The following is a 26,245-nucleotide window of genomic DNA, read 5'->3' as shown; positions in this document are numbered from 1 at the left end:
CTGACAGAAGACAGGATGTTTTTATTCACTTACTTAAATGTTCTTAAATTTCTTTAGACAATGTTTTATAGGTTTCAGAGTACGGTCATGGGTCTAGGCAATTTCACTGTTGTGCAAACCGCAGAGAGTGTACTTACACAAACCTAAATGGTATAGGCCAACTATTCAACATCCCCTCTTGAAGAAATTGAGAGGCGTGGTAAGCACAATGCGTGAGCCTAACATTTGCCAGCTAACATTTATGGTAAACATTTATTTTGTGTATGTGAGGGGCAGTGCTGAGGATTTAACTCAGGGGTGCTCTGCCTCAGAGCTTCTCTTCCAGCCCTGCATCCACATTTGGCTCACGACATCCCCACCTGCTGGAGTCCCACATCCCCTCCCCCAACACCTCTACTACTTCTTGGCAGCCTGTTTAAGCGATTCTAGTAAGTGTCATCTATTATTATAATTTCTATTCTTTTAGTTAGCACTGATTTTAAATGTCTGCTTATATGCATATCAGCCTTTGAGCTTACTGTTTGAAAATCTGACAGAATGAGTCCATTTAGACATAGACAACGTTTAAATGTCACCAAAAGTTAAAACGCTTACCCCCCCCTACCCCCCCTAAGCCCCCCCCCCCCCCCCGGCTCCCAGTAAAGACCTTAGTGAATTCAGAAAACCTCCTAGGGCTACAGGCCTTCTCATTTGCCCCACCCTTACTCCCCCCCCCCCCCCCCCGCCCTGAGTCCCAGCCGGTCCGGTTAGACGAGTCCCGTCAGGGCACCAGCACCCAGAAGGCCAAGTACAAGTAGTGGGTACCGGAGCACCCGCCGGCCTACAGTATACATCTGTTAAGTGAATTAAATGAATCTGCATTTTTCAAAGGAGGGCTAGAGACCCGGCGCTTAGAAGACCGGCCGGGGAGGGGGGCGCCCAGCGACTCCCAGCCGCCTCGTCCCCTCCCTCTCGCGCGCCATCCGCGGTCCTACCTGAGGTCTCCATCGCGCTCAAGACCCCGACCAGCCAGAGCACCGCGCCGCCCAACCGAAGCGGCTAGCCCCTCTGCCGAGAGAGCATAAGGTGCCCGGCCTGGAAGTTCCTTAGGGACCAGGCACCGCAGGGGACACTCCGCTCGCCAGCCCGCAGACGTCAGAGGGAAAGCCAGACAGGCTCTGCAAAGGCTTTCTGGTCCTCCCTTCTCGCAGGCGGGGGCGGGGCGGGGCGGGGCGGGGGGCGGGAGGGAAGCTGGGCTACGGAAAATCCGCCCAAGGAAAGTCCGCCCGCCAGGCCTGGCTACGGACTTTCACTGCAGAATGTTCTTCTGGAGTCCAAGTTGGAATTCACAAGTGGTATTGTAAATGTGTGTGCATCTCACACGCATTAAGATGAACGGGATTATTATTCCTCTTGCTGGTCACTGCCTTCGCTTTCTATTTCTCTTTCTTTGTGTGAAAGTATTTGAAAGAAAAAAAAAACATTTGTAACTGCTGTAGGATAGAAGAAATAAGTAGGTAGAAAGGAGATAGACAGGAAAGAAAGGTAAAATGTAACTTCAATATAAAAACCTGGAGCTACAGGAAATTAAAGCAAGAATTAACAAGTGGGATAGCATCAAACTAAAAAGTTTCCTTTCATCAAAGGAAACCATCAGTAACCTAAAGAGGAAACTTACAGAATGGGAAATGATCTTTGCCAGCCACCACTCTGATAGGGGACTAATATCCAGAATATACAAAGAGCTCAAAAGATTCTTCACTAGCAAAACAAACAACCCAATCAAGAAATGGGCAAATGAACTGAATAGACACTTCACAAAAAAAGAGATACAGAGGGCCAATAGATACATGAAAAGATGTTCTTCATCACTGGCCATCAGGGAGATGCAAATCAAAACTACACTGAGATTCCATCTAACCCCAGTCAGAGTGGCAAGCATAAAGAAATCAAATAACAACAAATGCTGGCGAGGATGTGGGGAAAGAGGAACTCTTTTACACTGTTGGTGGGAATGCAAACTAGTTCAGCCACTATGGAGATCTGTGTGGAGATTCCTAAGAAAGGTGGGAATAGATCCACCATATGATCCAGCTCTACCACTCCCGGGTATCTTTCCAAAGGGGTTGAATTCAGAAAACTACATTAACATATGCATACCTATGTTCATAGCAGCACAATTCGTAATAGCCAAAATATGGAACCAACCCAGGTCTCCATCAACAGATGAATGGATAGCAAAACTTTGGGAAATACGCACAATGAAATTCTATTCAGCCATAAAAAAGAACAAAACTATATCATTGGCAAGAAGATGGAAAGTCCTGGAGAACATTATGTTAAGTGAGATCAGCCAAGCACAGAAGGAGAAGGTACATATGTTTCCTCTAATATGCCCAAACTAGTGAACACAGAGGATACCAGTGGGACTCCAGATAATGGAGGGGAAATATCAGCAAAGTTTGAATGGAAAGATAGGAGAGGAGGAAGGCTGATCTTGATTAATGAGGGTCTACATCTGAACATGTGTAAAATTATGAATATGACGTGGTTACCCTGGACAACCATTGGTGGGAGGGGGGAAGGGAAAACAGGGGCGGGGGGATGGGAGAGGGCACCAAATATAGTTTAAATTTATACCATTTATGTTCAATAAAAAATTTTTTTAAGAAAAAAAAAATCTGGAGCTAAAGTGCTTCACCCTCTAATCCACAAACCAGTTCTCTTTCCCAGGCCTGACTCTCCCAGATTCCTGGAAAACCTGTAGATTCTAGAGTTAACTAAAAGAAACTAGAATTGCCCTGTGCATTAATAACAAGACAGATACGATATTTTGAGAAACCTGTACTTTAGGACACTCCAGCTTGTCGGTCAATCAGCTAATGAGGTCCCCGATCAGCTTGAGGACCAACCCTAATGTTGACCAGACCACCAGACCACCAGGAAGTGCCTTGGGACTACTGGACTGAGAGCATCCACCCTAAAGCTGATCAGACTACCAGACCACCATAAACTGCCTTGGAGACTACTGGAAATCATCCTCACACACCTCCTCTAGCCCACCCCTCACAGAAGTCTCCTATAAGAAGAGAACCTATTTTTTTTTCTTTTTTCTTTTGGTGGTACTGGGGGTGGAACCCAGGGGTTTTTCTACCTCTAGGCTATACTCCAAGACTTGTTTTATACTTTATTTGGAAACAGGGTCTTACTAAGTTGTTGAGAGCCTAAGTAGCTGAGGCTGGCTTCGAACCTGTGCAATCCTCCTGTCTCAGCCCCCCAAGTGCTGGGATTACAAGCGTGTGCCACCACCCCCGGCCTAAGAAGAGAACCTTGAACTCCCCAAAATGCCTTCCTCATCTTGAGGTGGCCTGCATTCTCTCTTGAATTTGTATTTCCTCCCCTTTCCCCAAATAAACCTTTGTTCATGTCTCTAGTACCTGCTGAAATTCTTTTCTGTCATGTTAGCTAAGAACCCTGCAGATCCGGAGTTCCTGAGCTGAGGGCTCATGCCAGCAATAACGACTATTTGCAGTTTAAAAATAATAAACCCCGTTTTTCAAGAAAAAAAAATGTGTGTGCATCTTTCCCCAGTAGTTTGGTTTCCACTCATTTCAAGAGGCTATATTGAATAATTGAACTATACCATTTAGGTTTGTGTAAGTACACTGTGATGTTCACACAATAATGAAATTGCCTATACCCATGACTGTACTCTGAAACCTATAAAACACTGTCAAAAAGACTGCCAAAAGTCTCAATGACCCAACTCTCCCCCCTCCCCCCACCACACTACTTTGAGGGTGCTGCTCTAATGAGGGCAGTAACCCAGTTAGTGAATGCAAAAATATGCCACCCACTTCTGGGGCAACAGAAAAGCATGGGCAGATCTGGACTCATCTTAAACTATGTCATCTGCTGATCTGGGACCCATGGGCAAGTTACTGCACATCCCCTGCCTCAGCTTCCACTTCTCTAAAAGACAGTAAAATCTTCCCTGCAGGATATTAAAAGGATTGAAGAATCAGGGGAAGTGTGGAGCAAATCCCCAGTACAGATCAATATAGCCTTCCTGGCACAAAGTATTTAGACTTACAGATACAATGCTGGGCGTGGTGGTGAGGCCTGTAGTCTCAGCTACTTGGGAGGCTGAGGCCAGAGAACCTCTTAAGCCCAGAAGTTGGAGATCAGCCTGGGTAATATAGCAAGAACTTGGGACTTGAAAGGGTCAGGAAAGAAGAGAGATGGAAATAGTTCTATGGTGGAACAGGCATAAAATAAAGATTAAAAATGTATGGAGAGGGGATCCAGGAAAGGATGGAACCCATGTACAGGTTAAGAATTTATATAGGTTAATTAGTAGGGAAATTCAAATTCAGGCAGGTTTTTTTTTGTTTGTTTGTTTTTTGCTATGCTGGAGATTCAGCCCAGGGGAGTTCAACCTTTGAGCTACACATACCTTCAACCTTCTTTATTTTTGGTTTTGAAACAGTCTTGCTAGTTTTTTGAAAGTCTTGCTAAATTGTTGAGATTAGTCTACACTTATGGTATAAAGGACTTGGGTGTAGCTCAGAGGTAGAATGTCTCTGGGTTCAATCCCCAAGACCAGAAAAGAAAAAAGAAGAATGTCCTCATTCTTAAGAAATGTTCACTCGCATATATAGGATAAAGTATCACAATGTCTTCAACTTAATTCTGAAATGTTTCTATATAAAGAAAGAATTATACAGGGAAAAAGCAGACCATTCTATCATCATAATATTGTTGTAACCTTTTGGGGTAGGTTTGACTTTTTTTTTCTTCAAACTAACAAAACATATACAATTAGATGCCATATATGATTTCAAACTGGATTTTAGTGAAAAAGTATACTAGTCTGGCAAAATTTGCAGACTAGTTTATTAAATTATGTGAATGTTAACTTTCCTGATCTTATTTACTGTAGTTACAGGTCAATATTTGGGGAAGCTAGATAAAGGACACATATGAGTTCTTTGTACTACTTTTGCAAGTTTTTTTGTGGTCAGAAATTATTTAAAATTGAAAAGTTAAAAACATGCCTTCACAGTGTAAAACTTAGGTTTTCCCTCTAGAGAGAGAAAAATCATGCTAGGATGTAGCTTGGTGACAAAGTGCTTCACAAGGCCCTGAGTTGGATCCCCAGTACCAAAAAGATAAAAAGATAAGAGAAAAAAAAAAAGTGGGAGGGAGCCAGAATCCTAACACCAAATCCAGTACTTTCCACTCTACAATCATCATGGATTCTCTGCTACTGTGATTTTCTTTTTTTAATGATTCTTAAATTTTTTTTCGGTACTGGGGATGTAACCCAGGGGCATTGTGCCTCCGAGACACAACCCCAGACCACATTTTTAGTCTTTCTATTTTTTGAAATATGGTCTCACTGAGTTGCAAAGGGCCTCCTCACTAAGTAGCTGAGGCTGTCTAGAACCACCACGATCCTCCTCCGTTCTCCACCTCCCGAATGCTGGAATTATAAGCATGTGCCACGATGCCCAAATGATTCTTAAATTTTAGTGAAAATGCCGGGCATGGTGGTGCACGCTTGTAATCCCCGCGCTTGGGAGGTGGAGACAGGAGCAGGTTCGAAGCCAGCTGCACTGGCTTAAGAGGCCCTGTTTCAAAAAAAAAAAAAAAAAAAATAGGTCTGGGAATGTAGCCTGGAGGTAGAAGGGCTTCCAGGAACCCCAGTAACCACACAAAAAAAAAAAAAAAAAAAAAATTAAGTGAAAATGTTTCCTATAATGTTACACAAGCACTGGCATGTATGTACCTGTAAATGCTATTTATTTATTTATTTTGCAATCCTGGAGGTGGACCTCAGGGACATTCTACCTTCGAGCTACACCCCCAGCCCTATTTTCTTATTCTTTATTTTGAAACAAGGTCTCACTAAGTTGTGGAGGGCCTCACTAAGTAGCTGAGGCTGGCCAGGTACCCAGATCCTCCTGTCTCAGCCTCCCGAATGCTGGGATTGCAAGCGTGCACCACCACACCTACCTTTGTAAATGCTCTTAAGGGACACCTGACTGCACACAGAATCTATCACCCTCCAGGTTTTCACCGCTCCCCCTCCCACCTTGTGTGAATTCTCCAATGTTGAAAAAGGGATCTACTTAATGTACTGTAACAAGGCCCCTTTGATATTAAAAACCACCGGAATGGTTTTTTCCTTCCCTGTTTCCTGGCTTCCATCAAAGCTTTCTTTATGAATGAGAGAATGAGACTGAGAAACTGCCCCAACGCTAGGTGAGCACCAGCAAAGACTAAAATCCTGCTCCTCTGGCTAGCCCAGCCTGCCTAAATACAGATATGCAGACTTCCTGTGTAACTTGCCTGTAAGCAAGAATCACACGGAGGTCTTTAAGAAATTCCAAAGCCTAGACCACAGTTCAGAACAATGGAATCTCAATCTCTGGACATCGGATTCAGGCATCAGTACCTTTCACATCTCTGAAGTAACTCCAATATGCAAACACACCTGGAAACCGCCACTTTAACACTACTACTGAAGAAGGGAAGCAGGGGACAGAAAGACCCGTCAAGCAGGAATGTGGGGGGAAAAGGTTCTTTCCTTGGCAAATGATCTATCTCTAAGGCCTTTAGATGCGATGATTCTGATTCTATAATCTAGCATTTTATTTATTTATTTATTTATTTATTTATTTATTTATTTATTTTGGTGCTAGAGAACAACCTAGGGCCTCCCTCAAGCTAGGCGAGCATTCTACTACTGAGCTACACCAATAGCAACACAATCTTTCAACACTATCAAGTTTCTTTCACCTCAGAAAATCAGAACAAATGTTACATATTTTCTTGATTTTACATTTAATATAGTTTAAAATGAACCTATACTAATCAACAAATATTGCAGGGGGATTTTTACAACATATGTTCATAAAATGACTTAAAACGTAACAAAAACTGTATAAAGTCTTTTATGTTTGAATCTGTATCACATTGAGATCCAATTGTTTATTTGTAATTTTAAAAAGTACTTCAAATGTCTAAACAATCCAAGAAGAATTAAGTCTAATATCCAGGACAGAAGTTTTTCCAAAATTTAAAATTAGAAAACCATTTTCAGCCACATATTTATAAAAGGTTGTACTTCATTTAAATTGAAAAATCCCCAATCACCCCAATTAGTAATAACAAAAGTTCTATAAAATCTTGACTTTAAAATAAAACATGTAAACTTTCATTATTAAATGGGTTTTAAAACAACATAATAAATTATCAGCTGGGCATGGTGGTGCACACCTGTAATCCCAGTACTCGGGAGACTGAGACAGGAAGATCATAGGTTTGAGGACAGCCTCAACAACTTATCAAGACTCTTAGCAACTTACTGAGACCCTGTTTTAAAATAAAAAATACATGGGGCTGGAATCTAGCTCAGAGATAGAACATTCCTGGGTTCAAACCCAGTCCAAAAAAAACTCACAATAAATATCAAAAAGTATGGATTATGCAGCACTAGTTTCTTTCATTAAAAGGAAAAACAATAATGAAAATTTTGTTTTAAATATTTTAATTCCAGAAGATGATTTTTTCAGAAGAAACCAAATAGTCTTCTATCCAGATATATTTCAGGCACAAGCTTACATAAAAACATACACAATTCCCATTTTAAAAAAGATCTTTCAATGAGAATCTATGTAAATTGGTACTGTACAAATACTACTTTCGGAGTTGAAAGGTCTTAAAATGTTCATTTGTGCTCACAGATTCTGGACTAAGAGCTTCAGAAGGACTACCTTCAGGACAATAGGACCTTTTTCCACCTCAGCCTTCACAGCTCTGCTGTTCTTAGGTCCTGAACCCAACAGAGAGGTACAGACTGAACTACCAGGAGGGCACCCACGCCATCATGAAAGAATGAAACAGTCATTCTGGGTATTGATGACTTCAAATTGTTGTACTTAGAATAACATTTAGTCTCTGTTTTATCTTTTTATTATTTATTCACTGATATTGGGAATTGAACCCAAGGGTACTCTACCTCTTAGCTATAACCCCAGCCTTATATTATTTTTTATTTGGAAATGGTTTTGTTAAATTGCCGAGAGCCTAGCTAAGTTGCCAAGGCTGGCTTTGAACCTGTGATTATTCGGTCTCAACCTCCTAAGTACTGAGATTACAGGTGTGTGCCACTATATTCAGCTTTGTAAAAATCTTTTAGATAAATCTTGTAGAAAATAATAACCATATTTCAATGAAGTTACGTGTGTGTGTGTGTGTGTGTGTGTGTGTGTGTGTGTTGCCAGGGATTGAACCCAGGGGCTTTCTACCTCCAAGTTACACCCCCAGCCTAATTTTTTTTTATTCTTTATTTGGAAACAGGGCCTTACTAAGTTCCTAAGGGCCTAAGTACCTGAGGTTGGCCACAAACCCGGATCCTCCTGTCTCAGCCTCCCAAGTACTGGGATTACAAGTGTGCACCACCATGCCCAGCTCTCAAGTTCTCTCATCTTAATTGAAAATATAAACTCCCTTAGAGAAAAGATGAATAGTTTGAGATTGTGAGGAAAGGCAAGAATTTATTTGGAAGGCCTTAATAAGTCATCATAAAGCTGATGGCTAGGAAACCTTAAGACTGAAAATGGTACTACAATTTCCACATCCCTCAAAATATTCTGCAGTGATTAAGAGTGATTAAGGAAGTGCAGTGGAAACACAAGAGGGGAAACATTAATATAAACATGAGAAAATAAGCCAGTCTCACTGGAAGGCTGAGGTGGGAGGATCTCAAAAGTCTGAGGCCAGCCTGGGCAATTTAGCCAGATCCTGTCTCAAAAAAAAAAAAAAAAGAAAAAGAAAAAGAAAAAATGACAAAATGCGTAGAGAAGAAAGTACTTGATTAAAACACATACCATCTAGACAAAAGTAAGAAATTAAACAATATACTGTGCTACTTCTTTTCTAATGAGAGATTGAAAAATTCATGGCCTGGTCTTTCTATCAAACAGTATCGTTTCCTTTACTAACTGTACAATGGACAATGTCTGCTGAGGTATAGAAAGTACAATCGATGGGCTCCTGTTATTAAAAGGAGTACAAAAAAGCCAAAGTACTGAACAAGGGACATTCATCACAGTCTGACACTATGCATCTACCCATAAGCTGATTGACTCTGTCAAGGGAAGGAGTGCAGAGGCAGGGACTCCTGCCACTGGTCAGAAATCTTCCTTACAGGTGAGAAGTGCTCTCCACAGCTTGCAGAAGAACCCTCTCTAGGGAGGACTGCCTGCTTGCCTAGTTAGGCTGGCCCACCTGCCAACGTACTTCTTTTCCCAAAAATCAGCCTTGCTCAGTGAAACATGCTACGAATCTCAAAGAGAACACACACACACACACACACACACACACACACACACACACACACCAGAGAAATAAATGCATTCAAGATCAGAACTGAGATTTAGTCAGGGAAAAAATTTAAAAAGCCAGGCGATGCGACGCATGCTTGTAATCTCAGTATTTAGGAGGCTGAGCCAGGAGGATCACAGGTTCAAAGCCAGCCTCAGCAACTTAGGGAGGCTCTCAGCAAACTAGTGAGACACTCTTTCCAAGTAAGAAATTAAAAAAAAAAAAATTGGGGCTGGGGAATATAGCTTGGAGAGAGAATGCCTCTGGGTTCCATCCCTAGTGCTATAAAAAAAAATTAAGACACAAATTCTAAGAAATATTGCTCGATGCTAAAAAGCAAGAAGGAATCACTATACAACGATAAGAGAGGTTACAAATGGTTCTGTATGGCAAAAATACTTCAGTATTACTATTAAAATGCTTAACACAAAATGATATGGTAAATGTTTTTAAAAAGAGATAACCTGACTTCCGGGAAGATGGCAACTGAGAAAAGCGGGGCTTAAGTGCCCCGCTAACAACAAATCTCCATTACCACAAAATCAGCGCCTTTCATAGCCAGAAAACACCATCACCAGTGAAACAAAAAATCACCAGGCTCCAGAGAGAAAGCGGACTGAGAACAGAGCCACAGAGGAGATAACCGGCCTCACGCCCGAGGACGCGGCAGACGCGACAGCAGCGCCATACTGCCAGCGGCACCTGCGAATTCACAGGACGGCTACAGCAAGCCAAGGTGAGCCACTGCGGAACAGCCAGGCGGGATTTCTCCGCGCAGAGAGCATCTAAAGCTCCCAGTGGCCGAGCTCAGCACACGCTGCAGGGATTCCGAGTGGAAATCAAAACCAAGAAGAAAAACACCAGCCCCACAGCCGAGGGCGTAGCAGCGGTGCCATATTGCCACCGGCAGCAGCAGCACCGAATTCAGCGAGGCCAGTACAGCTACATCTGCGTACTCAAGAACAGTGAGTCAAATTGCGGGCCACAGAGGAGAAATCCCAGTACTGTACTCCCTGGGACTTGACCCAGTGGGGGAGGGGCGGTGGCAGAGATATCACACCATAGGAGAACGTGCAACCCGGCACCCCCCACATTCTAAAGCAGCCTCTATCGACTCCCTGGGTCGGAGACTCTGTGATACAACCCAGTAAAGGAGTAGTGGGGTCTGAGATACTACTGACTCGAGATCCAGAACACCTTAAGTGAAGTCATAGTGACCCAAGGGAAGAACCCAGAGAAGGCACAAACATCCGAAATCATGGGAAAGAGGAATAATACTGGAGCAATGAATGCCCACAACCCCACAACATCAGAACCCAATAAAACTGAAAATCAGAGATTTCTAGAAGATCAAATCAGGAAAATAACTGTAGAAATAATAGAGGTGCTTCGAAAAGAACTCAGAGAGAGCCAAAAAGAGATAAAGGATGTAATTAATGAAGTAAAGGCCTCAATTCAAAGCACAAACAACCGATTAGAACACATGGAGAACAGAATCTCACTCTTAGAAGATGAGCAATCCAAAAATGAACGCATAGTTTCTAATCTAGAAAAAAATATCCAACAGCAGGAATCTGATATTGAAGAAATATGGGCCCATTTTAAGAGAGCTAACCTAAGAATAATTGGAATAGAGGAGGGAAAAGAAAGTGAAACCAAAGGGATCAACAATCTCTTCAAGGAAGTAATAGCAGAAAATTTTCCAGACATAGAGCAAGAGGTCGATACACAGGTCCAGGAAACTTATAGAACTCCCTTTAGACAGGATCGGAGAAGAGGATCCCCACGCCACATCATTGTCAAAATGACCACTGTGGAAGCCAAGCAGAGAATCTTAAAGGCAACAAAAGCAAAGGGCCAAGTGACATTCAGAGGCAAACCAATTAGAATCACTCCAGACTTCCCAAACCAAGTTATGAGAGCCAGAAGGGCTTGGAGTAACATATTCCAAACTCTGAAAGAAAACAACTTCCAGCCAAAAATTTCCTACCCAGCAAAACTTTCTATCAAATTAGATGGAGAAATAAGAAGCTTCCATGACAAACAGAAACTGAAGGAATTTATGTCTTCAAAACCAGCACTAGAGAAAATACTCAAAGAGATTAACTACAAAGAAGAAATAGGTAACACACTCCAGAACTAGAGAAACAAGATTTTCCATCCAACAGTCAACTAAGATTGGTTATCTGTGGAGATTCATTATTTATGTTAGTCTTTTACCTATCCCTAAAGGGTATTGTTTGCCTTTATTGTTGTTAATTTTTAGGATTTCTAGTTGGAATATTAATATACCTTCAGATATAGCATTTGGAAATATTTTATCCCATTCTATTAGTAACTGTTAACTCTGTTTACATTGTCTTTGGATATACAATAATTTTTTTATTTTTTAGGGAGTTTGTATACTCCTCTGTTGCATGTGCCATTGAAATCATAACCAAGAAATCACTGCCAATTTCAATGTTGTGAGGTTTTATGACCCAGATTTTCTCCTAAAAGTTTATAGTCTTAAGATTTATATTTACGTCTATTATCTATTTTGAGTTAATATTTGTATATGGGATTAGGTAAGGGTCCAATTTTATTCTTTTCCATATAATTATTATTTTTTAACAATATTTAGTTAAAAGATTAATATTTCCACCACCAAATGTTCGTGGAAACCTTGTCAAAAATAACTTGATAATATAGGGAAGAATTTAGCTCTAGGCTTTTATTTAACTCCAATGGTTTATATATCTGCCTTTAGAATAGTACTACACTGTTTCAATTATTGTAGCTTTATATGGTTTGAAATCAGAAAATATATATCTTCTAGCTTTGTTCTTTTTCAAGATCGTTTTGGGTACCTAGAGTCCATATTCCATATTAGGATAGATTTTTTTCTGAAAAATAAATATATAAATATATGATAGTTTCACCTAAAAAATAGAAAAAAATAGATTCTCTGGTAAGAAAGAAAGCAAAAAGAAATATTGAAATGTTATCTTTAAGTCATCAAAAGCTTGGTATCAGACAAATGAAACTGTTATGTGAGATTATCATTTTTAATTTTAGATAAATTGCCATAATACTAGATGTCAACTACTAAGCCAAGCATGGGAGGGAGGGGTAGGGAGAGAATGGGGTGGGGATTGGGTGGGGGCTGACTGGGAAAAGTGTGCATGTATGTCTCAAAAGTATGTATCCTCCTATGATGTATGAATACAGTGCACCAATAAAATAAAATAAAAATTTAAAAAAAAAGAGATAACCTATACATCTCCATTGTAGTAAGAAAATATTAGAAAGTAGTAACAAAAAGAACAGAAAGTGTCAGCCAGGTGTGGTGGTGCCTGCCTGCAATGCCAATACTTGGGAATATCAGGGAGGCTGAGACAGGAAGATCCCAGGTTCAAGACCATTCTCAGCAACTTAGGCTCTCAGCAACTTGGCAAGACCCTATTTCCAAAGGTAAAAAGTAAAAAGTAAAGCAAACCCAAATCACTATAACACTGAAGGATTACAGTGGACAATAAAATAAGTATAGCAACACTGTACAAAACAAGCATAGGGTGTTCCAGGCTGTAAACGCTTCATATACAAATAGGAAAAATTGAACAAACATGTTAACTACAATGATTCATAGGAAACAGCAAAGAAAACTACATAGATTTATTTTCTCTCTCACTATTGTGTGTGTGTGTGTGTGTGTGTGTGTGTGTGTGTGTGTGTGTGTGTGTGTTTTACTGGAGATGGAACCCAGGGGCCTTCTACCTCCAGACTACCTCCCAGACATATTTTATACTTTATTTGAAAATAAGGTCTCACTAAGTTGCTGAGAGCCTAACTAAGTAGCTGAGGCTGGCTTCAAACCTGCACAATCCTCTTGTTTAAGCTTCCCAAGTACTGGGATTACAAATGTGTGCCACCATGCCCAGCTCTCACATTTTTAAATAATTTTATAATTATCATTTTTATTTTAAATGTAGTACTAGGGGCTGAACCTAGGGGCATTTTTCTTCTGAGCTATACCTCCATCCCTTTTTCTTTTTGTTTTTTGAAATAAGGGCTTATTAAGTTTCTAAGAGTCTTACTACATTACTGAGGTTGGCCTTGAACCTACGATTCTCCTGTCTTGGCCTCCCAAATACTGGGATTACAGGCATGTGACACCATGCCTAACATTTTTTTAAACCACTTGGACAAGTCATAACTTTGAAATCATGTAGAAAACAAATCATTACTTATTTTAAAATTTCATAGACTAGCACAAAATCTGGAAAATAAATATTGAACACTTTAATTCTGATATATATATATATATACACACATACACACATATATATGTATATATATTCATAAACCTAGAAAGGCTCTGGAAATATACTTACTATCAAAAATAAACGTAGATAAGCAAATTTGCACAGCATAAGTCAAACTTATTGTTTGCAATAGATTATAAATGAAACATGACTTGTTCACACAGACATGTAGAGCTTTGAGGACAAAGGATGAGCATGTAAGGGAATGTACACAGTCAAGAGTTGGCTGCCAGGAAGGCGTGGCAGCACACTCTTGTAATCCCAGTACTTAGAAAGCCGAGATAGGAGGACACAGCCTCAAAGACAGCCTCAGATATTTAAGGAGGATCTCAGCAACTTAATGAGACCCTGTTTCAAACTGAGAAATAAAATAGGACCGGGAGTGGTGGCGCATGCTTGTAATCCCAGCATTTGGGAGGCTGAGACAAGAAGATCACGGTTCTTGGACAGCCTCAACTACTACTTAGTGAAGCCCTTTGCAACTCAGTGAGACCCTGTTTCAAAATAAAGAATAAAAAATAGGGCTGAGGTGTAGCTCAGAGGTAGGATGCCCCTGGGTTCCATCCCCAGTACCATGAAAAAAAAAAAAGAAAGAAAGAAAGAAAATAGGGCTGGGGATATAGCTCAGAGATAGAATGCCCCTGGGTTCAATCCCCAGTACCAGCAAAAAGAAGAGCTTGCTGCCAACCAAGCTGGTACATGGCATTATTTACCATCATCAAGCACATGAATGCAACCAATTAAAATTTACACCAAGAGCTCTGCAGTGAAAATTATAAGCATCCATCAGCATGAAATATAGTTGTTCTTCTACATAGTTGAAAAAAATCTAAATTTCAAAAATTAAATCAAAAGTTTCAGCCAGACATAGTGGCACACACTTGTAAACCAGCACTTAGGAGGCTGAGACAGGTGGATCACAGGTTCAAGGCCAGCCTCAGCTACTAAGTGAGGCCCTCCACAAATTAGTGAGACCATGTTTAAAAATTAAGAATAGCTTTTAATAATGTTTTTATTTAGAGAAAATAAAAAAATTAAGAATAGCTGGGCGTGGTGGTGCAAGCTTATAATCCCAGCATTCAGGAGGTGGAGACTGGAGGATCATGATTCAAGGACAGCCTCATGTACTTAGTGAGGCCCTTCGCAACTCAGGGAGACCCTGTTTCAAAAATTAAAAAGACTAAAAATAGGACTGGGGGAGTAGTTTGGAGGTAGAATGAGCCTGGGTCCCAAACCCAGTACCAAAAAAAAAAAAAAAAAAAAAAAAAGAATAAAAAAAATAGGGCTGGAGGTAAAGGTCAAAGGTAGAATGTCCCTGGGTTCAATCCCTAGCACCAAAAAAAAAAAAAAAATAGTTTCATTGGTTTTGTTTTGCTATCTCATTAAACACGTTGGCAGTGTGGAAACTAAAAGCCCAGATTTTCCTGTTTGGGATCTTCACTTGCTGCTTCTTGTTCTAACTCAGTTCTTAAAATTCCTAAGATATGGTTATGAATTCACAGCTAACCACTCATTTAAAATATAAGCTACAGGCCAGGCATGGTGGCGCATGCTTATAATCCCCGCGCTTGGGAGGCAGAGACAGGAGGATCGCGCAGGTTCGAAGCCAGTCGTGCAGGCTTAAGAGACCCTATTTCCAAATAAAAATATAGAAGGGCTTCCAGGAACCCCAGTACCACCAAAAAATAAATAAATAAAAAATAAAATATAAGTTATAAAGATTGGAGTCTTGTTAATGATACTAGGTCTGAAAAAAAAGAAAAAGTAAGATCTGACATCCTAGCTGGGCATGATGGTGCAGGTGTGCATCTGTCATCACAGTAGTTGGGAGTCCAAGAATGGAGAATTGCAGATTCGAAGCCAGTGCATGATAACTTAGTGAGGCCCTATTTCAAAAATAAAATAGAGCCGGGCATGGTGGCGCACACTTGTAATACCAGCATTTGGGAGGCTAAGACCAGAGGATTGTGGTTCGCAGACAGCCTCAGCTACTTAGTGAGGCCATCTGCAACTTAGTGAGACCCTGTTTCAAAATAAAGAATAAACTATAGGGCAGGGGGTGTAGCTCGGAGGTCGAATGCCCCTGGGTTCCATCCCAAGACCCGCAAAAAAATAAATAAATAATAAAATAAAATAAATAAAATAAAATAGGGCTGTGGGGTGTAGCTCAGAAGTAGCCTGCCCCTGGGTTCAATCCCCAGTACAATATACACACACAATTTGTATTCCTTCAAATACCACACTTCAGGTTGTCATGATGGTCTTCCCATTACATCACACACAAGAAAGGAAAAAACAAACTTCCTGTTTTACTTAATACAATTTGGAGTCCATTTTCAACAAAATCTAATGAATTTAAAAAGTCTTCAGCTGAGGCACCAGTGGTTAAGGGTGAAGGTTCTTCAGAAGATAAGAATCTCGTGTGAACGTGATGAAGCTCATTCTCTCACTCTGGCTCTTTTTCAGTTTCTTCTTAATTGTACCACACAGCTGTAAGACAAAGATGAAAATGTATGCACTAACCAGAACTGGCTTCTCAAAATTGTACCCTTCCTTAGGGTGAGTTTCTTGTATTTTTTTCTTTTTTCTTTTTTTCTGGGGGGAGGTGGAGGGAATGTGACTCAGGTGCATTCTACCTCTGAGCTATACCTCAATCCCTTTTTATATTTTTGTTTTGAAACAGGGTCTCGATGAGCTGCTGAGAGTCCTGCTACATTGCTGAGGCTTTTCTCAAACCTACAATCCTCTTGTCTCAGCCTCCCAAGTACTGAGATTACAGGCATGTCCCACCATGCCAAGCTAAAGTGAATTTCTTAAAATCACTTTATCACAAACACCAATTTTTTTTTTTTTTTTGGTGTATTGGGGTTCCTGAACCTCCGAGCTACACTCCCAGACATATTTTATATTTTTTGTTTGGAAACAGGGTCTCTTAAACCAGCAAGGCTGGCTTCAAACCTGCTCTATCCTCCTGTCTCCGCCTCCCAAGAGCAGGGATTACAAGCATGTGCCACACACCTGGCAAACACCAACATTTTCTTTATGTGAAGAACTTCCATTAGGCTTATAGTAATGCCAGTCTGTTTAATTAGCATAAAATAATGTTGTTATAAACAAATCTTGGTTTAAAAAAATGTATGGCAATGTCTCAGAGGATTTGCTTATCACCATTTATTATCGGCAGGGCTTGGGGCATTCTGCCTGTGAGCTACAACCCCAGCTCTTTTTATTTGCTTATTTTAATTTTGAAGCAGGACCTTGCTAACTTACCATGCACTGCCCTTAAACCTGCAATAGAATCTCAGGACTCCCAAGTATGGGAATTACAGGGATGCACCACCATGACTGGCTTCACTATTCCTACATAATTGCAGTTTTCTTTATTGAGAATTAAGTGTTCTAGAGAATAATCATCTTCTGAAATCTAGTTGTTGGTTTTTTTTTTTTTTTTTCTGTTTTGACATGGGGTCTCAGCATGTTGCCCAGGCTGACCCTGAACTCCTGGGCTCAAGGGATCCTCCTGTCCCAACTTCCCACCTTAATGGCTGGAACAGGCTATACCACTTCACCTGGCTCTAAAATCTAATTTTAATTATATATATATATATATATTGCTTGCTTCGGCAGCACATATACTAAAATTGGAACGATATTAATTATATATATCTAAGGATACTGTAAAATTTACATTATATGAAAATTCATACATGAAATGACACTCCAAATTACTAATACATACTGCTAAGTTACTTAAACCACAGACTATTTAATATCTAAGCAAATATGAAGAATGGCATAAATTTAAATGTAGCAACAATATTTTCAAACAGCTAGAAAGGATAATAATTGAAATTTTCTCAAAAATAATATTCACTCATAAATGCCCAGTACAAACAAGAACTGAAATTCTTTCCAATTTTTTTTTTTTTTTTTTTTTGCAGTACTAGGGATTGAACCCAGGGGCATTCTACCTCTGAGCTACAATCCCAGCCCCATTTTTTATTCTTTATTTTGAAACAGGGTCTCACTAACTTGTGGAGAGTCTCACAAGTCAAAACAGGAAAGTAGCTGAGGCTAGCCATGAACCTGTGATCCTTCTGTCTCAGCATCCCAAGCATACACCAACATGCCCTGCTTTTCCAGTTTTTTTGAAAACTATAAATTATAACTTGTTAGAAACTGAGATATATCTACATTAATATCCATACATTATTTACTCATTCCAGGAAAGTATTTAAAGAAATTGCTGTAAATTGTCCTTTAATTACTTTCTGATTTAACCCTAATTCACCATCTCAAATTTACCCAAGACAAAGTCTACCAGATTCTAGTTACAGACAAAAGTCATCAACAAAAAGATATTCCAAATCATTTTCCTACATTGCCCACAACTTCAACAATAGAGACAGGAATTCCACTCCATCTCTAAAGAAATGTAGCACTTACTATGCTGAGTAGTTTTTTGTGGTGTGTTTTTAAGCTGTATATAAGGAGAACTTTTGCAAATTGCTACATTTAATTTTAAGGGGAAAGTATGAATGATTTTTTTTTTTTTTTTTTTTTTTTTTGCGGGTCTGGGGATGGAACCCAGGGGCATTCGACCTCCGAGCTACACCCCCTGCCCTATTTTTTTTTTTATTCTATATTTTGAAACCGGGTCTCACTGAGTTGCAGAGGGCCTCACTAAGTAGCTGAGGCTACGAACCGCGATCCTCCAGGTTTCAGCCTCCTGAATGCTGGGATTACAAGCGTGCGCCACCACGCCCGGCTGAATGATTATTTTAAAATCTGTAAAATGAGGACTAAGAGCTTAAAAATATATCAATATTAAGAGAAACGTAATTAAAATTATGAGGTGCTTGAGTAGACAGGTTAGTGCACCAGCTTTTAACATGCAATCATACAACAGAGGTAGGAAAGTTAAAACACATAATCTCAACCTCCCTCACAGCGAGAGTCCCAGCTACAACTGGTGGCATCAGTTGGGTATACTCACTTGAGTTACGTGGAGTTGCATGGGGAGGGAGGCAGGACACCAAGTATCCACTTTTGCCAGCACGGAGCATGGCAAAGGTCCTGTGATTCTGGAGCTGACAACCTCAAGCTGTTGACAACCTCCTAATCCAGAAAACAGCTTCTGGATCCTGCAGGCAGCTTCTTGATGGTTCCAGAAGCAGCAGCTCCTTCCAGAGCACACTCTTGTGACACGGTTCCTAGCGCTCAGCCTAGATTTGTTTCTTCAGAAGAAATCTAAAAATCTTGCAAAGATTCTGTGACCTACTTATAGTTCACAGTCAATTCCTTTCTGTTTAAAGAACCAGAATAATCTTCTTAAGGAAGATCCATGACCTACAAGCATGAATCTTGACCTGGACAGGATTTGGTGGCTAAAAGTAAGGTGCAGCAAAAAAGGTCCTTAAATACGGGGCTAGTGCAGGGGGGGTGTGGCTCAGTGGGTTTGATCCCCAACAACAACCACCCCAAGGAGGAGGAGGGTTGGTCTAGTTAAGGAAATAGGGTTTTGGGCAATGAGACCTTCTGCCAACTGAGGTTAAGTTATCTAATAAAGTGGTACAGAACTTTAGAAAGCTAAGCATGTGTTGGTTGCTTCTTGCTTCTTCTTTTTTAACCAGCAAAGTCATACTAGATAAACATGACTCAGACTAAGGTTAACAAGTCTGCAGAGAGGCCAGAGAAAACAGCTTTGCTAGGGGAATTGCCTGCAACATAAATTGAGAATGCCCAAATTTGAAAAAGTCAACTACTATTATATTCCAAACTGAAACTCTGAGGAAACTCCTTTAAGAATTTTCTAGCCGGGCATGGTGGCGCACACTTGTAATCACAGCATTCGGGAGGGAGACCGGAGAATCGCAGTTCGCAGACAGCCTCAGGTACTTAATGAGGCCCTCCGCAACTTAGTGAGACCCTGTTTCAAAAGAAAGAATAAAAATTAGGGCAGGGGGTGTAGCTCAGAGGTCGAATGCCCCTGGGTTCCATCCCCAGACCCGCAAAAAAAAAAAAAAAAAAAAAAAAAAGAATTTTCTGCCAGCTGGGCATAGTGGCACATACCTATAATCCCAGCAACTCAGGAAGCTGAACCAGGAGGGTCACAGGTTCCAGACCAGCATGGGCAACTTAGTGAGACCCTGTCTCAAAATAAAAAGGACTGAGGTTATAGCTCAGTGGTAGAGAACCCCTGAAAAAAAGAGAATTGGGGGTTGTTGTTGTTGTTGTTGTTGTTGTTGTTGTTGTTGTTGTTTTTGCCGTGTTATAGGGGCCACCCCAAGGGAAAAGATCAGATTAAGAGTGTTGCCGTCCCTTTCAAGTCTATAGGGTCTCAAGTAGGTACCATTTGTTTAAGAGCCCAGGGGATGGAAATAAATCAGAGGCTGGGAAGTAAATGATGAGGTTCTTTCTTAAAACTATCTTTTATCTAAGTTAAAAATGTGTCTTTAGCTGGGAGTTATAGGGCACACCTGTAAGCCCAGTACTTGGGAGACTAAAACAGGAAGATTACAAGTATGAGGAAAGTCGCAGCAACTTAGAGTGATTCTGTTTCAAAAATATAAAAAATAAAAAGGGCTGCTGGAGCAGCTCAGTGGTAGAATGCACATACCTCTTAACTAGCTAAAACAAGCCCAAAATAACAGGAAGTGAACGGCTAAGGCTGTCTAGCTTCCAATGCTCACTCAGCTATATCCTTGAAGATTAATGGACAATAAAGCCTCCTAAAGGGTAAAGCCAAAGATCTCTAAAGACATTAGATAAGGGACTTCCTCAGAAAATCTTCAGTTTATCTGATAGGCAAGCTAAGGAATATAGGCATGGATATAGCAGAGAGGCATTAATATTTTTGCCAAGATCAGTGTCTACTATTTCCAATTCTTTACTTTTCTAAAAGGACTTTCTTTTTCTTTCTTTATTTCTTTATTTCTTTCTTCCTTTCTTTTCCTCTCCTTATGCATTATGCATATGGTGCTCAGAAAATTTGTCTTTCAATTTGTAGGTGGCAATAACACAAGAAGCCATACCCTAACCTGAGAGAGGGAACACCATCCAGATATTATGGTCTTGGAGCTAACATGCAAGAATTGATTAGATTTCTGGTAGTTTCTTTTGGGGATGGGAAGAGTGATTTTGTCTCAGAAGAATATACATAGAGATATCAGTAACTAACAAGGTTGATTGGGGTTAAAACTCGAAGTTATTACCAAACATTCCCTCCTTTCTTTTTCCTTAGAACCCTAACTTTTAGCTGGTCATACTGCCATGTGGATTTCTCAGCCTTCCTAGTAGATGGGTAGGTGTAGCCATGTGACTCAGCTGTAGCCAATGAAATATAATTTCAAGTGCTGCCGGTTCTGGGAAACAGCCTCAAGAAGGCTCACTGAACTGAGGGAAGCCTTTTCTTTGCCCTTTCCCAGCAACAATCTTGAACAGTGAGAGTGAGGTATCTTGAGCATAAGAATTCTGCACTGAGAACAGCAGAGCAGAAAGACAGAAACTTCAATGCCATCTGGCTCTAGATTTCTTTTATGTAAGGGAAAATTTCCTACTTAGTTTTAAACATTGTTATCTTTGGTTTTTTTTAATATATGCAGCAGAACCTAATCTTAAATGATAAAATTTACAGTGAAACATGAATAAAAAATGACCAGAAGTGGTAGCAAAAGCTATTTAGTAGAAGAATTTCTGGCAGTTAAGTTTGCTAAAAATAAACCAAAGTTATTAGAAAATACTGGGGAATACTCTGGCCTTTTCAGAATAATTGGTAATTTAAAGAACATTTACTGAGCAAGGTCATGATAAGTACCCATTAAAGAATGTCTGTCTTTTTGAGTAAGTGAGAGCGATTTATTTTAAAAGCAAGAGGCAGAGCTTTCTCACTTAGTTAATGATAGTTTCATTAAATCATGGCATAAGGCCACTTAAATTACTAAAGGAGAACAAAGGAAAAACAAGGGAGATCTGAATGTGGATTTGTTTTCTTCCTGGTTTTGGTGCATTTCAATTCTCAAATATCTGTGTCCAAAAATATGTATCCAAAGGTATCTTCCTTTATTTCAAATATGCTTCAAAATATTTACTGAACAGAGAAACAGGAAAGGAGGCAAAAAGATGAAACATGTTGAATTAACTCTTTTCTTCCAAGTTCTGGTAGACTTCGGAACGTTAAATGTCTGTTCAAAAGAAATATGCTTTCATTTTAAATATATCTTCCTTTATTCTGAATTATATTTTACTTACAGAAACACTTAGTATTTTTAAAAATACATTTAGCTAACCGTAAATTGCAATTTAAAAACATGTTCTTTGGTGAGCTTAATATAATAATTAGAAAGAATTATGATAATCACATTTGGCATTTGAAAAATGCTGATACTTAAACATTTTGAAGGACTTTTCATTTTTTTGCTATGCAAATTCTCCTATTTCTACAAATTTATAAAAACTCTAATGATCTAAAGTTATACTGTATTTGTAATAAGTGTGGATTTAAACTTATGGTAATTTATTTCTGTAAACAAACAAACAAACCAGCAAAATTACATACGTGGCTTCAGTTCTCCAGTTGTCCCTGATGGAGTGATTCCTTGTTGTAATTTTTTTTGTTCCATCTGTTGTACGGCCTGTTGAATGGAGAACGTTTAAAGTTTTACTTGATTCTCTAGCATATGTGTGACAATTGACAAAGCACCAAAAACTAATTGAAAATTGTTTTCTAAAATGAAGATATCCAAACATTTAGATTAATATTCTACAAAGCAAATTGTGTGTGTGTGCGTGTGTGTGCGTGTGTGTGTGCGTGTGTGTGTGCGTGTGTGTGTGTGTGTGTGTGCGTGTGTGCGTGTGTGCGTGTGTATGGTATTGGGGATTGGACCAAAGGGCATTCTACCTCTGAGTTATATCACCAGCCCAAATTATTTTTTATTTGGAAATAGAGTCTAACCAAATTGTGGAGGGCCTCATAATTTTGCTGAGGCTGGGTACAAAACTGTGATCCTCCTGTCTCAGCTTCCCAAGTACTGGTATTACAGGCATGTACCATCATGCCCAGCTAGCTATAATATTTTAAATGTATGTATGTATGTATGTATGTATGTATGTATTTTTGCAGTACTGAGGATGGAACCCCAGGGGCATTCTACCTCTGAGCTATACTACCAGCCCTATTTTTTTAATTCTTTATTTTGAAACAAGGTCTCACAGAGTTGCAAAGAGCTTCACTAAGTAGTACCTGAGTCTGTCCACAAACAGTGATCCTCCTGTCTCAGTCTGCAAAATGCTGGCATTACAAGTGTGTGCCACCATGCCCGGCTAAATTTTAGTATTTTTAAATTGCTTTGTAGTCAGATATTCTACCTCTACCCAGAGGTAGAATGCCCCTGGGTTCAATCCCTAGTACCACAAAAAAATAAATAAAATATAATAGCTAATAGTATATATATAATAGTACATATTACACAACTAATAGTAATATAATATTAAATATTAACATAATTATATAATATTAATACAAGTATGTACATAATTATATTAACATCAGTGTTAATTATGCACTTACTTATGTTGATATTAACATAGTATATAATACATAAAATTAATGTTTATTATATATCATACATATACTATATCATACATATAATTTGTTAATATTATATAATTATATTAATATATTCAAAATTATAGCAACATTTTAATGTTTATAAATAATTTATTAATGTTAATTATATGAATATTTATACATTGTATTTTATTAATTATGTTGTTATTAATGTTTATATTCTCATATTCATTTTCTTATTTAAATATGAAGTTATATTTGATATAACTATTTAGTGTAGATATTAAATGTGATTAATATTATGTAATGATTATATAATAGAATTATATTAATTGATATAATAATATATTAAATATAATAGTACATACTTCACAGCTTTCAGCCTATATTTTTGTAATATAAAGTAAAATAAAATAGCAAAGTCTGTGTTTTTATAATATGTAAAGTAACAACTACTTTTTGTTTCTGTTAATATATTTTTATTGGTGCATTGTAATTAGACATAATAGTGAGTTCAAATATGATACAAACGTACATGTACACAGCCCTTGGTGTGATTTCCTCCAGATCCCAACCTCCTCCCCCACGACCCGTACATGTTCGTGCTAGTGATGCCTTCATATATGGACACAGCATTATTTTAACTGTTTCCTTTATCAAGCCTCCTTTTTCCCCTCTCCACCTCTCTCCTCCAACCCCTTCTGCAGTTCTACTGGTCTCCTCACTTATCTGCAGTCCCTTTTGCTTCCTATTTTTTCCCTAGTTTTCATATAAGAGAAAACATACATCCCTTGACTTTCTGAAACTGACTGATCTTACTTAGCATCATACTCTCTAGTTCAATCCAGAACTTTGGAGGCTGAGACAAGAGGATTGCAGGTTTGTGGCCAGACTCAGCAACTTAGCAAGGCTCTCTGAAACTTAGGGAGACTCTGTTTCAAAGTTAAAAAAATAAAAATAGGGCTTAGGGTATAGCTCAGAGGTAGAATACGCATGCGCCTGGGTTCAATCCTCAGAACCACAAAATAAGGATGATAATAATAATAGTAATAATAATAATCTCTCATTTCATATATTCTTCTGCAAATGACATAATTTGTTCTTTATCATCTGTTGAGAGACACGTAGGTTGGTTCCATTATTTTGGCTATTATGAACAGTGCTGCTATAAACATGGATATATATCACTATAATTTTCTAACTTTAATTCTTTTGGAAAGATACCAAGAAGTAGTATAGCTGGGTCATATGACGATTCATTCCTAGTCTTCTGAGGAACCTTCATAGTAATCTCCGTCATGATTGTATTAATTTACACTAACAACAGTATATAAAAGTTCCTATTTCCCTATGTCCTTGCTAGCAGTTATTATTGTTTGTATACTTGAAGATGCCATTCTAACTGGAGTTAGAATTTCAGTGGTGTGTGTGTGTGTGTGTGTGTGTGTGTGTGTGTTGCCAGGGACTGAACTCAGTGGTATTCTACCTCCAAGCTACACCCCCCAGTCCTTTTTGTATTTTGTATTTTTTTATTTATTTTATTATTATTATTATTTTATTATATTTTTCTTGTGTGTGTGGTACTGGGGTCATGGAAGCCCTTCTATCTCTGGGCTACACTCCCAGACCTATTTTTAAAAATATTTTTATTTGGAAACAGGGTCTCTTAAGCCAGAGCAAGTGGATGGCTTCGAACCTGCATGATCCTCCTGTCTCCGCCTCCCAAGCGAGGGGATTACAAGCATGCGCGACCACGCCCGGCTATTTTTTTATTTTTTGGTTTGAAACAGGGTCTCAACTTGATTGCTGAGAGTCTTCTTACATTGCTGAAGCTATCCTCAAACCTATGATACTTCCTGAAATCCTCCCAAATAATGAGATTTCAGGAGTACTTATGTAGTTTTGATCTGCAGTTCTCTGACTGCTCTTTGGTGTTGAACATGTTTTCATATATTTATTGACAATTTATATTTCTTCTTTTAATAAATGTCTATTCAGCCAGGCGTGGTGGCGCACGCTTGTAATCCCCATGCTTGGGAGGCAGAGACAGAAGGATTGTGCAGGTTCGAAGCCAACCGCGCTGGCTTAAGAGACCCTGTTTCCAAAAAAAAAAAAAAAAAAAAAAAATAGGTCTGGGAGTGTAGCCCAGGAGGTAGAAGGGCTTCTAGGAACCCCAGTACCACAAAAATAAATAAATATTCCGTTCAATTGCCAAGTTTTATTTTTATTTATTTTTATTATTAATTAATTTTTGCAGTATTGGGGATGGAACCCAGGAGCATTCTAGCTCCCAGCTCTATTTTTTATTTTTTACTTATTTTTTATATCTTTTTATTTATTTTTGCAGTATTGGGGATGAAACCCAGGGGCATTCTACCTCTGAGCTACACCCTCAGCCCTATTTTTTTAATTCTTTATTTTGAAATAGGGTCTCACTGAATTGCAAAGGGCTTCACTAAAGTAACTGAGGCTGGCCAAGAACTGCGATCTTCCTATCTCAGCCTCCCAAATTCTAGGATTACAAGCGTGTGTCACCATGCTCGGCTTATTTTTTTATTTTTATTTATTTTTTATTTTTAGTTTTTGGTGGTACGGGGGTTCCTGGAAGCCCTTCTACCTCCGGGCTACACTCCCAGACCTATTTTTATATTTTTATTTGGAAACAGGGTCTCTTAAGCCAGAGCAAGCGGCTGGCTTGGAACCTGCGCGATCCTCCTGTCTCCGCCTCCCAAGCGCGGGGATTACAAGCGTGCGCCACCACGCCCGGCTTATTTTTTTTATTTTTTAGTGTTAAGGTTTTTAAGTTCTTTGTATATTCTAGATATTAAACCTCCGCCATCAGAGAAGTAGCTGGGGATCAAACCCAGGGCCTCAGCATGCTAAGTATGCCTTCTACCACTAAACTGCACGCCCAGCCCCTAACATGCATTTGAATGTCATAATCCTTTCAAAATACTACCTGCTGATATTCCTGCTTCTGAGCCTCCAGCTGGTTATGCTG

At 39.3% G+C, this 26,245-nt stretch overlaps 1 protein-coding gene across 1 annotated transcript in view; it reads right to left on the bottom strand.

The window, feature by feature from the left end:
• Positions 1-16,149: 16,149 nt before the first annotated feature.
• The window catches only part of NUCB2 (nucleobindin 2), a gene marked incomplete at both ends in the record, with an annotated part of 45,394 nt that continues 35,298 nt past the window's right edge, over positions 16,150-26,245 (bottom strand). Inside the window, 3 exons of the mRNA XM_080692747.1 lie at positions 16,150-16,166; positions 22,234-22,309; positions 26,204-26,245. The exon at positions 26,204-26,245 is cut by the window's right edge and continues 129 nt beyond it. Of these exons, the coding sequence (XP_080548873.1) occupies positions 16,150-16,166; positions 22,234-22,309; positions 26,204-26,245 (135 nt within the window). The remainder of the gene's footprint in view (positions 16,167-22,233; positions 22,310-26,203) is intronic.

Source organism: Muscardinus avellanarius, assembly GCF_963383645.1.
Source record: "Muscardinus avellanarius genome assembly, chromosome: 1".
NCBI classification, from domain to species: Eukaryota; Metazoa; Chordata; class Mammalia; order Rodentia; family Gliridae; genus Muscardinus; species Muscardinus avellanarius.
The sequence above is the reverse complement of the archived record's forward strand: the minus strand, read 5'-3'. Positions and strand labels throughout refer to the sequence as shown.